General features: G+C 45.6%; 2 protein-coding genes across 2 annotated transcripts in view; both read right to left on the reverse strand.

Moving 5' to 3' along the window:
- Positions 1-14,759, reverse strand: part of LOC144169166 (uncharacterized) — a 577,944-nt gene that overhangs the window by 127,359 nt on the left and 435,826 nt on the right. The window lies entirely within an intron of this gene.
- The window catches only part of LOC144167343 (uncharacterized), a 42,228-nt gene that overhangs the window by 3,350 nt on the left and 24,119 nt on the right, over positions 1-14,759 (reverse strand). Inside the window, exons 3-4 of the mRNA XM_077696636.1 lie at positions 11,829-12,052; positions 368-722 (exon numbers count right to left, since the gene is read on the reverse strand). Coding sequence (XP_077552762.1) covers positions 368-722; positions 11,829-12,052 — 579 coding nt within the window. The remainder of the gene's footprint in view (positions 1-367; positions 723-11,828; positions 12,053-14,759) is intronic.

The raw sequence follows: 14,759 nt of genomic DNA on the forward strand, positions 1-14,759 counted from the left end.
GTTTACATAAAGGCACCCCGAATTTTGCAGATCTCGAAAATACTATGTTTACGCAGCACCCCAAACGCAATCATACTCATGGCATTGACGCTTGGCTGTCAAAAGTTGTTAAGAGCACAAGGGAGGGCACATTTTTATTATGTATTTCGAAGCAGTGCCGCATCAAAATGATTAATGAATGGATTCCGCTCATAACTACTTCCATGTATATGTAGTATTGCGTAATAATCTGTTTCGAAATTTGTAGAGTATGCGCAGATCATTGCCAGGGCAGTGAACAAATTCCTAGATGTCATTTACCGATTTTAAATCTTCGTTTGTACATCTGTGCTGACTTATTAAAACGTGGAATGAAAATGTTACTTACTCCACAACTTTGACGATGACTCTTGCCGAGACACTGGCAGCAACGATTGCGTCAACACTTACAAGCCAAGTGCTCGCATGCAGAGCAAAGCTGGCAGTCAGGTTATGCAGCATGAGGTCGAGGAAAGCAAATGCACCACACTTGTTGACGCGGGCAATAACATCACCTGCCTGGCGCGTCCTGGACAGTCCATCCACAGTGGCGTTCATAATCTTGACTGTGACAATGGTCGCCAGAAGGCTTCCGACCATGTTGCTTGTACTTGCCGGCAAATTAGCCGGCTCGAGTTGGTATTTGTGAATTGCATCAGAAAAAGCTACGTCCAGCATGGTGCAGTTGACGCAGTATGTCCCTTCTGCATAAAAAAAAAACCACGCTTTAGAAGGTTTGAATAGGTTGGCTATAAAAATTCCACCGGAGCCCGTTTCCAAGCTGTGGTGAAATTCATTGTTTCTTTCATCAGTTCTAAATTTCTAGCTTTTTTAGGAATTGATTTCAAAGTTGGCAATAGAAAACAAAGTATTCTGCATCATTTATTCAGCGCAGGCAATCTTTAAATCCCTACAGAATTGCGTATATTGCTCACCGCGCACCGCAGAAAATATAAAAAAAATAAGTGTAGCGTCCTGGGCACGTTGGTACTCCATTGTTGAATAAAATGATTGCGCTAAAAAGGGACACGGACGGAGTGAGGACAGACGTGTGTGTGCGCCGTGCGTTGGGCTGTGTGTGTTTGTCCTCACTCCGTCCGTGTCCCTTTTAGCGCAATCATTTTATTCAATAAAAAAAATTTTGGCAATCACTATCACCAGCGCAAGTTCATCATGCAAACCACAATACATGCGAAATGTCCGCAAGGTTCTTTGTGGTTTGTCATACACTTATGTACACACCTAACAACCCAACATAAACTGATCAACCCGCAAAGGGTGCACCTTTTTTCTATTTTTAAATGTTCCGGACCTATTACGTCATCAGTGAGGTAGCGGTAGCGCACGAAAACACGCGCAGTGTAGGTACGCATGCCGTCTCCTGCTGTGTGCTTCAAGGTCATTTTACAAATTTATCCTGAGTGTCTCGTATAAGGATATTCAGATTATGAGGTTTAACGCTCCGAAGCTATGCATGGGCTATAAGCTGGGCTGTGGTAGAGGGCTTAGGATTAATTTTGCCACCTGGCGGTCTCTAACGTACGCCAAAATCGCAGCGCACAGGCATTTCCACTTTTCGCCCAAAACAGAAAAGCGGCCAAAACGGATGGGACCAAACCCGCGCCCTCGGGTTCAGCAGCACTATGCGTTTGTTTAAATAACGTGTTAAACTAACAAAACCTAGTTTAATGAAACTTTGGAGGTTTCATAAAAAATCTGGGAGGTGTATACAAACTAATTATTAAATATTCAGGAAGTTTGCACGCCTTCAGGGTAAACATTTATGTTCGACACAAAGTTCCTTAGACTCTATTTAGCATAGGTAAAGGCGGTTGTGTTGGTTCTTTGATGGGTGCCGCCGTAGTCATACAAAAAATACTCTGGTCATAATCTCCTTCTTAACATTTTAGATGCGACGCATCTCTTGCTCTCCGGTATGTCCCTCTATTGTCGCGGCGTCCGCACGCTCACTGGACATGTGCAACTCTCCTCCGTTCTTCTCTCCGAAAGCTGTGCGCAACACTCTCACTCCGTCTCATTATCATAACAACAGTTGCGCGTGTGCGCTTCGCTGCTCTGGGTGCGCGCATGTGTGCGCACTCTCACTCCGTCTCATTATCATAGCAACAGCTGCGCGTGTGCGTTTCGCTGCTCTGGGTGCGCGCATGTGTGCGCATGCGCGTGACTCTCCCCCCCGGCTCCTCTCCTTTCAAAAGCGGGAATATAAGCGGGGGAGCGCACGGCGCCGGATCAGTCCAGCGCTCGATCTCGCACTTGTCTTGACTTTGCTTGACGATACCTCCGCGCAAGATCTTCCGATGAAGACGTGATGGAAGCGACAGTCTCTTCAGCGAGTGGGCTGACGCAATCCAATACCAGCGTCAGTCCAAACGCTCCCCCTGATGCGTCGCATCACATCAGGGTTCCCTCGCGGAAAGAAGGGCGTACTTTTTTTTACGTACTTCCTACAAGAGCATTATTTTTTAAGGCTTGCAGCAGTGTTTCCCCGACAAATCCACACAGATTATTGATTAACAAGCAAGGAATATGAGAACCAACCGACAAGCTTCCGGAGCTAAACATATCAATGGACGACCTAAACACACAAAACACTATTTGGGGTTATAAAAGCACAATTCCCGAGGGAGCTTCAATGAAAAATTTCCTCTGTCCTCGGAGCTTCTCAATTTGACCCAAAACAGACGACACACAGCATTTCACACAATACGTGCTCCCACATAGGCCATGCAATAAGACTTTCGTGCTCGTTGAATCGGGAGTCGACTACAACCTCCATTGGAGCGACCGCTTCCCAGTCATTACAAAGGCATCGGCAGCGATTCAAGCAATTCTATTTTTCATTATCAGTTTCAAAGAGTGTTGCCGACTGCTTGAAATATATACGAAACTTACAACTTTCCCACAAATCTTTAAGTCATATAGTTACTGACCAAGCCGTGGACCTCGTGACAGCCCATGTTCGAGGTGCTGAACAGAGCTGGATTCTCCAGACCTCTGCTTCCTACATCACACGAGGCCGAAGCTGTGGAATGAAGGGTGCGGGGTGGATGAGTGGCTCAAAACAAGGCCTGAGTTATTCTCCGCAGAGAACAAGCTCCTCCAATTTTTTTATGTACAGCGTACTCGCCGCCTACTCAGCACAAAAAATCTATGGAGAAAAACCTATGCCTGATAAAAAATCTGTCAAGTACTGCAACTCCACATTTTCCATCGCGGAGCAGTTGTCAGGCTGTAATGCCAAAGGAAGATAGCATACCAGTGATCCAACATCTGCGTACAGGCACTTTTAAAACTGCGTTAGAACGCTGGTTTTGGCTAGTTTGAAACGCAGGGAAGCTGGATCGTTGAAGGACAGGCCGGCGAAAATCGCTGTCGTTCCCTATCTGTTAGGGGTTTCGCACATGTTGAAAAAGGTAGCGGGTCGCGGAGGTGTAGGAGTAGTGTTTTCTGCACCAAACAAACTGGGTAGCCTTTGTAGGCGAGTGAATATAAATGAGCCAAGGGGCACCTTTTGCGAAAAAGGCCACACAAAACCGTATGTCCAATGTAGGTGATCCGTTGTATATGAAGTTCCTTTGTCCTGTGGGAAGACCTATATTGGTCAAACCGGGCGCTGTTTGAACGATCGTCTCCGCGAGGATACAAACACACTAAAACGAGTACTGGCCGCAATCTTGCCACACATTGTCACGACCACGGCTGCTCGCCCAGATTCCACGATACGCGTGTTGCAAGAACGTATAAGGGTCAGCGTGAGCGCGAAATCTATGAAGCTTACCTCATTCACAAGGCAGGTGGCGATTGTGTTAGTAAGCCGTCTATTGAAATATTGAGTAAAGAAATCCGCTATCTGAATTCCTAAAAAGCTTGACTGTTCAGGATGCCTTCCTTGCCTCGCGCCTCTGGCCAAGTCTCATTTCAGCGTTGCTGCCATTTAAACAATTGCACGTGTATCGATCTTATGTTTTGTGTGCAATGTTCTATGCACTTCTTTTTTCTCTTGTTTATCGTGTTTCTTTCTCGCCTTCCTTTCTTTGGTATATTTCGCAAGCCGCTCAATAAACCAACCAGTTGCTAGACAGCGCCTTGTGTTGTCTTTTCCTTGTCCCGTCTTTTTGCGCTGTTTTGAATTTCACTTTTAAAACACTCCTTCATTTATTTCGCAAATAATGGGCAAAAAGATAGCTTCCTAGCATTTGAAAGGAATCCCTTGCAACTTCCCCGTTGAAAAGCATAAAGATGCCTCACTAACTCCAAGTTACCGCCAAACCTCTGAGAAGTTTTCTGGGGAAAATGCTTGAAAAACGGCAAATGGAAGGTTGATGCATTTTTTAATCGCCTTTGAATGGTATGCCACTATTGCTTTCGTAAATAGTTGTTCGGTTTTCTTTGCTTGGATGAAGCATACGACACAACCTTCCGCCGCGGCACATCGCTGGAACTCAAGGCTTTAGGTGCGTCTGGATACTTCCAACATACAAAAGGTAGCTATTTGACAGAACGTACAGTATTTAAGAGTAGGGGAGCACTATCCAGAGCACACCTTCAAGAAAAGTGTTCCTCAGGACAGAGTGACTAGTCTTAATCCATTTATAGTTAAAATGAATACGCTTAGAAAATCGCGGCACCCTCGATCTGGTACTTATTGTACGTCGGTGACATCCAAATCAGTTTCAAGTTGTGTGACTCACTCATTCCCGAAAGGAAGATACAGATAGGCGTTAATGGGCTTGCAAGATAGACAGAACAAGGCGGTTTTAGGTTTAATCTCTAGAAAATACTGATATTTTTAACAAAACCATGATGACTCCATCTAGAACCACAACTGACTGCGAACGGTGTGGCGATAATCGTTGTGAAAAAACTTAATAACCTGGGTATGGCAGTCTGCGAGAATTTCTGGTTCGTCCTAAATAGAAAACCCAAACTAAAATGTATATATATTATGAATCTAATGTCTTGTCGCACCAGTCCTATATGGTACTGATAAATGAAGCCTGGTACATTTTTAGTAGCTTCATAATGTCACGACGAGGTTATTGAAATGTAGCATATGGGTCTGCTACCACAACTGCGTTATCAATGCCTAGCCCAGTATTACACCAAGGGCTTCGTCTAGCTTCGGTGTTTTTCTTGCCAGTCCCGGAGTTTTTCTTGCCAGTCTTACCCAGCCTTTGTGCTGAATGTGACCAGCTGTGTGTCAAACGCTACCGCGCCTAAACAACACTTCTGTACGCTACCAAGACGACGTTATTAACCATGAGTGGGCGAAGGTTCGGTGTCGGCAAATATTCAATTGATATATTTCCCTTTTTATTCGCTACGATCCGAATACATGTATTCAATATTTTGATATTGTTCGGCGCTTCTGAAAAGGCAACGAAAGCCAAGCTTTTCGATTAATCTTTCTGAGATATCGTCCCATGCTTGCGTCAACATCCTGCCAACGTGCACATTTCCATCATCAGTGCCAATCTGTTGCCTCGCCTAGAGGTTCGACAAGCTCTCGACCGCCATCACGCTCTCCGTCCAAACGAGGCGCTGAAACGACACCGCTGCCGAGATAGCGGCACCATGCCGGCGAACTTGTACTGCCAAATCAATACGGAATTAGCAGAACACTTCAAAATGGAATCCTGAAATCTGCGATTCAGTTGGCTATGGCCGCAAATACTAGTGGCTACAACACTCTTTTTAGCGGAGCTTTAAGGTGGCGAGTATACAATGATTCAGAGGCTAGTCTCACTCCGCGACCCATTATCACTCGAATGTTCCGACTCTGATCAAGACAACTTGCGTTTAAAAAAGTGAAAATAAATTAATGGCTGCAGCTATGAACCTATCGCCGGCCCTGGACCAACCAACGACTGAGCTGCGCGCAGACCACTAACCAACACTTTCCCAAGTAATACCTCTCGCCCATTGGACAGAAGTGGTGCTGAGTAACCGCATATCTGAATGTGATGAGGCAACATCATTTGCAGGGATCATTCTTCGCACCCTGGCCACACGGTTTCCTCACCTGGAAATGGCACTTGTTCCAGAAAATCCATCCTAGTCGACCGTCGATACAAGGATGTTTGTTGAATTGAAGAGAGCAAAACACTTTGGGAAAACGCCGCACCTGCAGCTGCAGCAGACGATCTGGCATCAGCACCAGAAGATTGTGCCCGCACATTTCTAGCCCACTTGTGGAGTAGGCTCAGGCTGACACTCTGTGGGTTGTTTTTTCTTCCATAAGTTCTAACGTAGAGCGGCAGAGCGTATACAAATAGGATATTCGACACGCAACAGAACAATTCGGCGCCCCTGTGCTCCCACGGTCTGAAAATTTTCTCGAGTGGCGAAGGAACCATGGCAGTCGGCTTTACCAGCGCTGGGGCCAAGGTATCACGAAGGTACCCTTCAATTCCTGCCACACAGGCGAGGAGTGACAGGCTGTTTCGACAGCAGCAAATGCTGTCAGCAACCGGCGGGAGCTGCTTCTTGCGGAGCATATGCAGCAACTATTATTTTCTCACGAAAAGTTGTGAATACAGTAAAGGAAAGCTGTGCATGTGATTTCAGGGTAACTACTCAACTGGTAATAGTTTCCCAAACTTCTGTGCCTACGTCAGTTCTAATTCTTAGTCGGGTCACGATATGTTGATTTTTCTTCGTAATTTGCGATGTGTTCTATTCGAACTATTCGGTTCAAAATCATTCGACCAAACCGCTATTCCCTCCGAATCCGCTTCAAACCAAAAGTTCACTTTTCGCCTTTCCCTATTATTAATAAGCGATCACTCACGTAATTTCATCGTAAATAGCACATCGTCCGCCCAAACGGATTTAGCACGGCCGTTGATCTCCGTTCCCTGCTCTTTCAGTGTAAAAGCCCGTGCAGGAGAGGTACGGGACTCTTTTCAATTAGACTATTAACGCTTGCAACGGAGACCTAGTCACACTTTAGGACTTTTCAGCTATTCCTTGTGACACACTTTTCGGACGAATTGACAAGCAAAACGCGTCCCCGCAAATACTTTTACAGCATTTTCACAGTTGCAGCTTAAGCACTTCTTAAGTACAATCTTCTGTACAGACACCTCAAAATCTGTTTGCGCTGTGTTATCTGCTGCACGTGGCTCAAACTTTGGCAGCACGAATGCAATAAACAGGTACACCAGAATTTGTACCGCAAAACCATATAAAACCTCCTGTACAGACGTCTCCAAATCTGTCTCCGCGGTGTTATGTGGCGCAAGTGGCTCAAACTTTAGCAGCACTAATGCAATGACCAGGTATACCAGGATTTTTGCAGCACAACCACCCGGAATTCTAATTGCTAAAACACATCACAGAAGCCAAGACACAAAAATCTATACTCTTTGCAGACTCTTTGAGTGCAGTGAGAACAAAGTAAAAACAGCGCTTTATCCCACCTACGTTAAGCCCTCATGATTTCCCCTAGTGAGAAAAAATAGCAGTTTCTCTGCGAAGTGACTGCGCACAACGGCATTCTGAGTGACGAATTTACTGTCCAGTGTGCCGCTTTAGCCACATTTCACAGTAGCATATACATTTCACACGTCATGTCTAAATTACGTATTACAAAAGGAACTCGGGAACGATGACAGCAGCAATGGGATGAACAGACAACTACAATGCAAAAAGCCCCTCACAGGTAGATACCGCCCAAACAAAGCAGATTTACTTAGTTATCCATATGAAAATTAGAAACAGGCCACACTCATACCAGGCATGCACACTTTAAACTGCTCAAAACCATCAATGTGCGATAAATGCGTAGGAGGGATTTCTTGATTTTATGCTATAATCGAGTGCACGGTGTTAGATCATGCCAGAAGGCTACATTATGCAGAAATTCACACATACGCAATAGCTTTACACCCTTCTTTGTTTTTATTATACAATGCCGCTTTCTTCATCAAACTTTATTTAAGTACTTTGCAGAGGTCAGGTTTTAACAGTTTATCGCTTGCCCTTCGTGTTCTTATTCCGTCTCAAACTGAGAAAATTCCTGAAAGTATTCCTCGCATCTGCCACATTTCTCTCTGCTCTTGCTCAGACAAAAGTACGTTTCTTGAGACCTTGCGACGTTTTGACCATTTCCCTGTCACTATCATAGTCAAGACCGCACCACGTGTTTCTAAAAGTCCTTACACACCTATCTTTTACATAGAGTGAATGAGTTACTTCATCTGAAATTGATATGTTAGATGTGTTGCTTTTCAAGAACGAGCTTTTAACATTCCTTGCGGCTCTTTGGACCTCACTGCCTCTGTGACAAAAACTACACATACTACTACTAAAGATCTGGCTATATAAGGCGGGCGTTACCTCAACCAGAAACTGAAACGAATATATACTATTCTATACACTATTCTATTCTATATACTATTCTATTCTATACACTATATACTATACTATACACTATTCTGGTGAGCAAAAATGTGATTCTAGAGAGCTACGTGGCAAGTGCTCAATAACCGCACCTTCTGACCTACAGTGACGCAGTATTTCAGCCACTGGTGTTTTGAGAGCTTTCGGTATGTACTGATCCAGATCTAACGGCTGTTGGTCATCCGCAGGTTTAGTCAACTTTGTAAATGTACTCCTAAAAAGCCACAATAAATGATAGAAAAGCTTAGATAATTACTATACATTTACAATACTGACCGTAAATCCGAAATCATAACGCAACCAAAGCCAGAGTGCCACGGAGAGCTCCTTCATATCAAGTACATATAAAGAATATGAGCGATGCACACACTCATAACATGCTGATCCCCCAACCGCGGTGGCTAAGTGGCTAAGGCGTTGTGTTGGTGAGCTCAAAGGAGCGGGTTCGATTCCCGGCCACGCCACACGCTTTCATGATGGAGGCGAAAAGCGAAAACGCCCGTGTTTTCGAGATTTCGGCGCACGTTAAGATACCCAGACGGTCAAAATTAATCCAGAGCCCTCCTCTACGGCGCGCCCCATTGCCTGCGTAGCGTTGGCGCCTTAATTCTCAATCAAAAATCAGAACACGCTGATCCGGTTCGGTCAAAACGTGCATGTTGATGCTTGACCGAAATGTTCGCGATAAAGATTTTTACCTGTTTTCTCCCAGCAGCCAAGCAAGGAGCGCCGGGGTTCGTAACTTTGCATTCAAAACGAAAACTTAGCAAGGATTGGAGTGTGGTGAGAGCAGAGGGATAGCACGGCAAAAAAAGTCAAGGCCACCTTTAAACTTGGGAGGTAACTTAAGGAGAGGATGAAGAAAAGGTAGAAAGCAAATAACGGCTCCCGCACTGCGGAGTTCTGCTTTGACCCCGATGGCGAACGCCGCTGCCGCAAACAGTGCCGGCGTCAAGATATCCTCTCAACAGTGCCCATCAACCCGAACACAGTACCTCATGGATTTCCCCGCGCATCACAGGTCTTCCTTAACCGTGCGCGCTCAGGATACAATTTAACTGATGACGCGGTGGCAAGGTGGAGGCACGCCTCGACTAGAATAATGAGGCGCGGGAATTCCACGGCAGCTGATTACGAAGACCTTTCATCTGCGGCGGCATCCCCATCCGACCCATCGTGCGTCTGCAATGCATGTGGGCAGTCGCTGAAGCCAACCATTCATCACCTTGTATGGGACTGCATAGCTCTGGTAGGGCCACGTGAGACACATCGGCCTGCCTGGGAACTCGCTTACGAGGACTGGATCCGTCCGAAGGGCCGCATCAAACAGACTTTATCCACACTGTGGAGTTTCGTTCTTCACTCCTTCATGTTGGGACACTATTGAGGTCTTCATCTCCCCTCCCTCTTCTTCCCCATGCGGCCTTGAGCCGTCCCTTTCAATAAATGTTCGTTTGTTGTTGTTAAAGCAAACGTGGAGACGTAAGCAGAGACTGGATGGAGAGAGAATGAGGGGGGCGGGGGCGAAATTTGCCACTAAATTCCTTCACACACTTCTCTCTAGCAGCTTGAACGCGGAAGCAACATACCAGGCGAAGAAGCGACTCACACCGGCTCACGGAGGCGGAGTTAGAAGATAGAAAAGGTAATCGCCCCGACAGTGCGCGCGCATTTAGGGCAGCAATGGGCTTAAGGCGAACGGTTCCAGACACGAAAACTCGCCAAACACTATACTCTAAAAAAGAGCCAACAATGCATACAAACAAGGAACACCACTCCGTAGCACACTCGAGTGCTCGACAAGAGGACGCGAGGAGTGGCGTTGTAATCCGAGGATCGACACGCCAAGATATACTTCATGAATGAGCCCTTCCGGAACTCGTGTTACGCCTCCGACGGGCTCTCGTTATACTCTCTGCGCGACTCATGGTGTCCTTCTATCATACAGCAACTCCTCGCATTGTGTTTTAGAGACCTGCATGTGTAACTGCCTGAATATAGAATTTGTTACGACGATAAAATATAATCACCGGATGCTGTGCACGCGTTAGACGATATTTTCTATATGCAAAACCTCCTCCAATCGCTACAAGCGGCTCAACGTTCCCTAAGCTGCAAATTTTCCCCGTTTATTTATCCGCCGTTCTAGAGCCGACCTTAAGTTTAACAAAAACTAAAGTAGAGCAACGTGCTTTCCCTGTCCTTGTGATAGAGGGCCACGCGGATTACTGAATGATGCATATTCGAAGTCACGCTCTCGATATTTCGACACTCAGCTGCTGATCACGTGCCCACCACCTTTCAGGGCACTCGCAGGAAGCGTTACGGTACGAGTTCAAAACTAAGAGCAGAAGGTGCACACTAAGCATGCCCAGGATTCTTGCGTACAGACCGGGTATACATTGTGACTATACCCGCTAATTTTTCACTTCTTGCAAGCGCTTGTGGGAACACACGTTTTTATTTCACTTATTATAAACAGCTGTTACTTCTTGCATAAGCTTCGCGCACTGTAATATCATGTTATAAACAGCTGTTATCATGAATTGCATAACCCCATTCACAGAAATATTCTGTGAAATAAAACATAGCGTACGAGAAAACGAAGTAATTGCGAAAGCCCTTGACATCTCTCCCTCATCCTTCTCGCCCACAAATTTATGCTGGGAAAATGTCTGCGAGCTGGAAACACGTTTCACCAGTGTTTCCTCCCGGGAATTGCAAAGACTGGTAACAAGGATTGTTTCAAAAGTTGCTCCAGAGCCAGTACACTAACGCTGAGTTAATGGCAGGATAACTGAGTTACGAGCCAGCGAAACTACTAAAGGACGCCAGCTCGAGATTTCGGCGCACTTTAAAGATCCCCAGGTGGTCCAAATTACCCCGGAGCCCTCCACTACGGCGCGCTTCATCGTCTGAGTAGCGTCGGCGTGTTAAACCTCATAATCAATCAAGGATGTCCGGTATTTGTATCTACACTTTTGGACAAAATATTTGGCCCATCTGCTTTATGCACTCCCAAACAGGGAACCGTTGTCAATGGACAAGGCTCTGAGTAAAAGTATTACGCTCGTTTGCAGTATGGTATTCCTACAAAGGGGTTCCTGAAGGTACGGGGAAAATTTCATGCGAACCACAAGATGAATTGGCGTGTGCGTAAAATTGTCAAATTTGGCGAACTTTCGAAACGTACTGCAATATAGTACTCCGCGAGTCACTTGATGTAAAAAGCTCGTTTATAAAGAACACCCATTTTTTATAAAGAGTTCACAAAAACGTAAATGGCAATTTTCCACCCTCCCCCTTACAGCCTGCGTCAAGCATCATGTTCTGATCTTTTCAAGAGAAACGGCTGTGTTAAAGCAGTGAAGATCCAACGCACTTACTCAGGCTTTCTTGATACCGGCGTGAAATGTCTTCAAGCTGGTGTCTGGCAGCACGAAGAACTTCTGAACGCAACGATCTATTCACTCTTCGCCTTACGTAAACTTGTAGTGGCCATTTCAACAAATTGAAAAAAGACGTTCCTCGGCCGACAAGGCGGAAACGAAGGTCCAGGGCTTCCGAATTGTTTAGTGTAAAGTGTGTTATATTCAGGCTTTCATTGATCCTGGTGGAGGGAAGATGGTAAGGTTGTTAGATTGCCCCACTGTTCAAGGCACGAAAGGCCTCTAGCAGTGGCCAAACAATATAAAACACTTGCACACTTTTATACACTAATTATGCACGGAAAGCTGGGCCCTAATATCCGAATATTTGTTATAAGTCAGCCACACCTGATCATGTGGTATAACGTAGTGAACGCATTCACATTCACTGTATAGCAAGAGATTTCTAGTGGGTCGATTGTTTCCTTGCCTTATTACAATCATCCCGTTCCCTTTGCTTCTTCACTAGGAGTACTGTTACGAATGGTTCGTGTTACGTTTTGTTTGGCTGCTGTTGGTGCCTATAAGCCCAGTATTCGTAGAATGGCACGTTAAATGGCCTATTGCAGCTTACATATTTTTTTCCAGTTTCATTCATTCGCGTCAAACACTGACGCGGCCGCCATCACCGAAGGGCGCTCAGGACACCACCGTTCTCGTCGCAACCCGGCCGGTCCTGGTCGCACACACCCGGGTAGCATGACGTCAATCCCAAAACTGCGATGTGATGCACACGTCGGAGGGGCGCACGCCAACAGCAGCCAGCGCCTTGGTTACACCAGACGTCGGCAGTTTGGGGCGAGGCGCTCAAGGCGTCATGCTGGTGCTAATGTCGAAAAAGTATCCCTTCTGAGCGTTCTCAAGCGGGCAAATAAAATTGATTTAAACAACGTTATAGCGAACTGTTACGCTTGAAACTTCCTGGTAGATGCTCCACATACAAAGGATCCGTTTTACACGTTTATTTCATTAAAATTTCGGGGCAGTACTTCCTAAACGCAAAGTATGGTTTCACTCCGAAAGTTAGAAATAGTCGACTCTGGCATAGACCCGGCACAACAAACAGGCGACCGATGGCACCCACAACACCGACGGTAGAGAACCTCAAAATACGGTATTGGAATTCAGAAGAAACGTGAATGTGTAAATATTATTCACGGTGGCATTCTAAACTGGCACTTCCGGAATGCAAAAATGCGCGCATCCCCAAGATTACCACACCTCGGCGAGCCTTGATGATTCAAGGTGAACAAGTGAATGTAGCTAGGCCCTGGAGTGTCAGGTATGTCTCGAAAACATGTACTTGGCATTCTAAGCATGCTAATCGTATCCTATAAGTGGTAATTAGGACAATGGTACGTTTTCGCTAAACGTACGCTGTGCTTTGTGATGAACGCAGGGGTCTGGGCCGAGTCATACTAACGAAGGGAAGAAATAGACGCAGACAAAAAATGATCACCCTATACACTGGGACAAAAGAGTTCTGTCCCAAGTCATATTTTTGGTAACCTCTGGTAATTCAAACTTCTGATAATTCAAAAAAAAAATCATGGGGTCCCTGCGAGTTCCAATTATCGCGACTGTGCTGTGTTTACATATCTTGGCGCATTCAGGGCGTACAGCCTTTCCTTTGGGTTCACCGCGCGCGCCTTGCCTTTGGGCCAGGCCGCGGGTTGTAGCGCGTGCCCACGCTGTCTAGTTTGGGAGAGATGTGAAAGAATGCGGACGAAACTATCCGGGCCTGCCAGTCATGGAGACCTTTCAGCGGCAAGTTTGGAAAAAAAATGTGAGGTGCAACAGCCGGGTCTCCGACGAAGCCAGAGGGGCTGCGCCAAGTCTGCTGTTTGTCCAGCCTTCCACCGCTAGTGCAAGCTGCACCAGGGTTTTGTACTAACTTACCTGACTTAGTTTGCAGCGGCCTGCCCGAATACTTGTATTTGAGGCAATTAGACATGCGTCTAGATGCGTCGCTACTCAGGCTTTCCGCCTTCGCGTCGTCCTAGGGATTACATAACCGACCATTTTAATTCTTAGTTCCAGTTCCGAATCTGTATGTGCATCAAGGTATTCACGAACAGTCGTCATCTGGTATCCGCTCTTGTAAAAAACCCGTGGTGTGCCTGAAAGTTAACACGGGAGCTTCGGCCAAACAGCGCCAGTGCATAAACCCTGAGTCGCCACGTGCGGCAGCGTAAAACTCGTAACTTAACCGCCGCAAGACGAGAAAAGGCGTGTCTCTATACCGCAATGCCAGCTCATCCACCAGTTATGTTTATCTGAGGGTAAGCATAGTTGCGCCCATCGGAAGCTTTTCGCCCGCTTAGAGAGGATCGCCCGCAAATTATTGCTTCCATGATTTATTTATTGATTGGAAAACTCAAGGATTGATTGATTGATTGATTGATTGATTGATTGATTGATTGATTGATTGATTGATTGATTGATTGATTGATTGATTGATTGATTGATTGATTGATTTATTGGTTGATTGATTGATTGATTGATTGATTGATTGATTGATTGATTGATTGATTGATTGATTGATTGATTGATTGATTGATTGATTGATTGATTGATTGATTGATTGATTGATTGATTGATTGATTGAACTTTGACTGAGGCAAGCAAATCATAAAACGGTGTTGGTAAGAGATGCCCAACCAGCCTCATTCAAGGGACAACCGCTCTTTGGGCCCTCGTCACAAATTAACGAATGAACATTTATTGAGAAAGAGGACTTTGCTTGTGACCGTGGACGGGGTCCCTACATGTTTCAATGATCATGAATATTGCTTTCAAAATTACACGACCACTGCACATAAAAGCCGATAAATTTGCGTCCAGACAAGATATGGGACTTCTTTTCCGATGACGCTTCGTGGGGGAGTT

The sequence above is a fragment of the Haemaphysalis longicornis genome, unplaced genomic scaffold (genome assembly GCF_048455015.1).
Source record: "Haemaphysalis longicornis isolate Haplotype H1 unplaced genomic scaffold, Haemaphysalis longicornis Haplotype H1 scaffold_2, whole genome shotgun sequence".
Classification (NCBI taxonomy): domain Eukaryota; kingdom Metazoa; phylum Arthropoda; class Arachnida; order Ixodida; family Ixodidae; genus Haemaphysalis; species Haemaphysalis longicornis.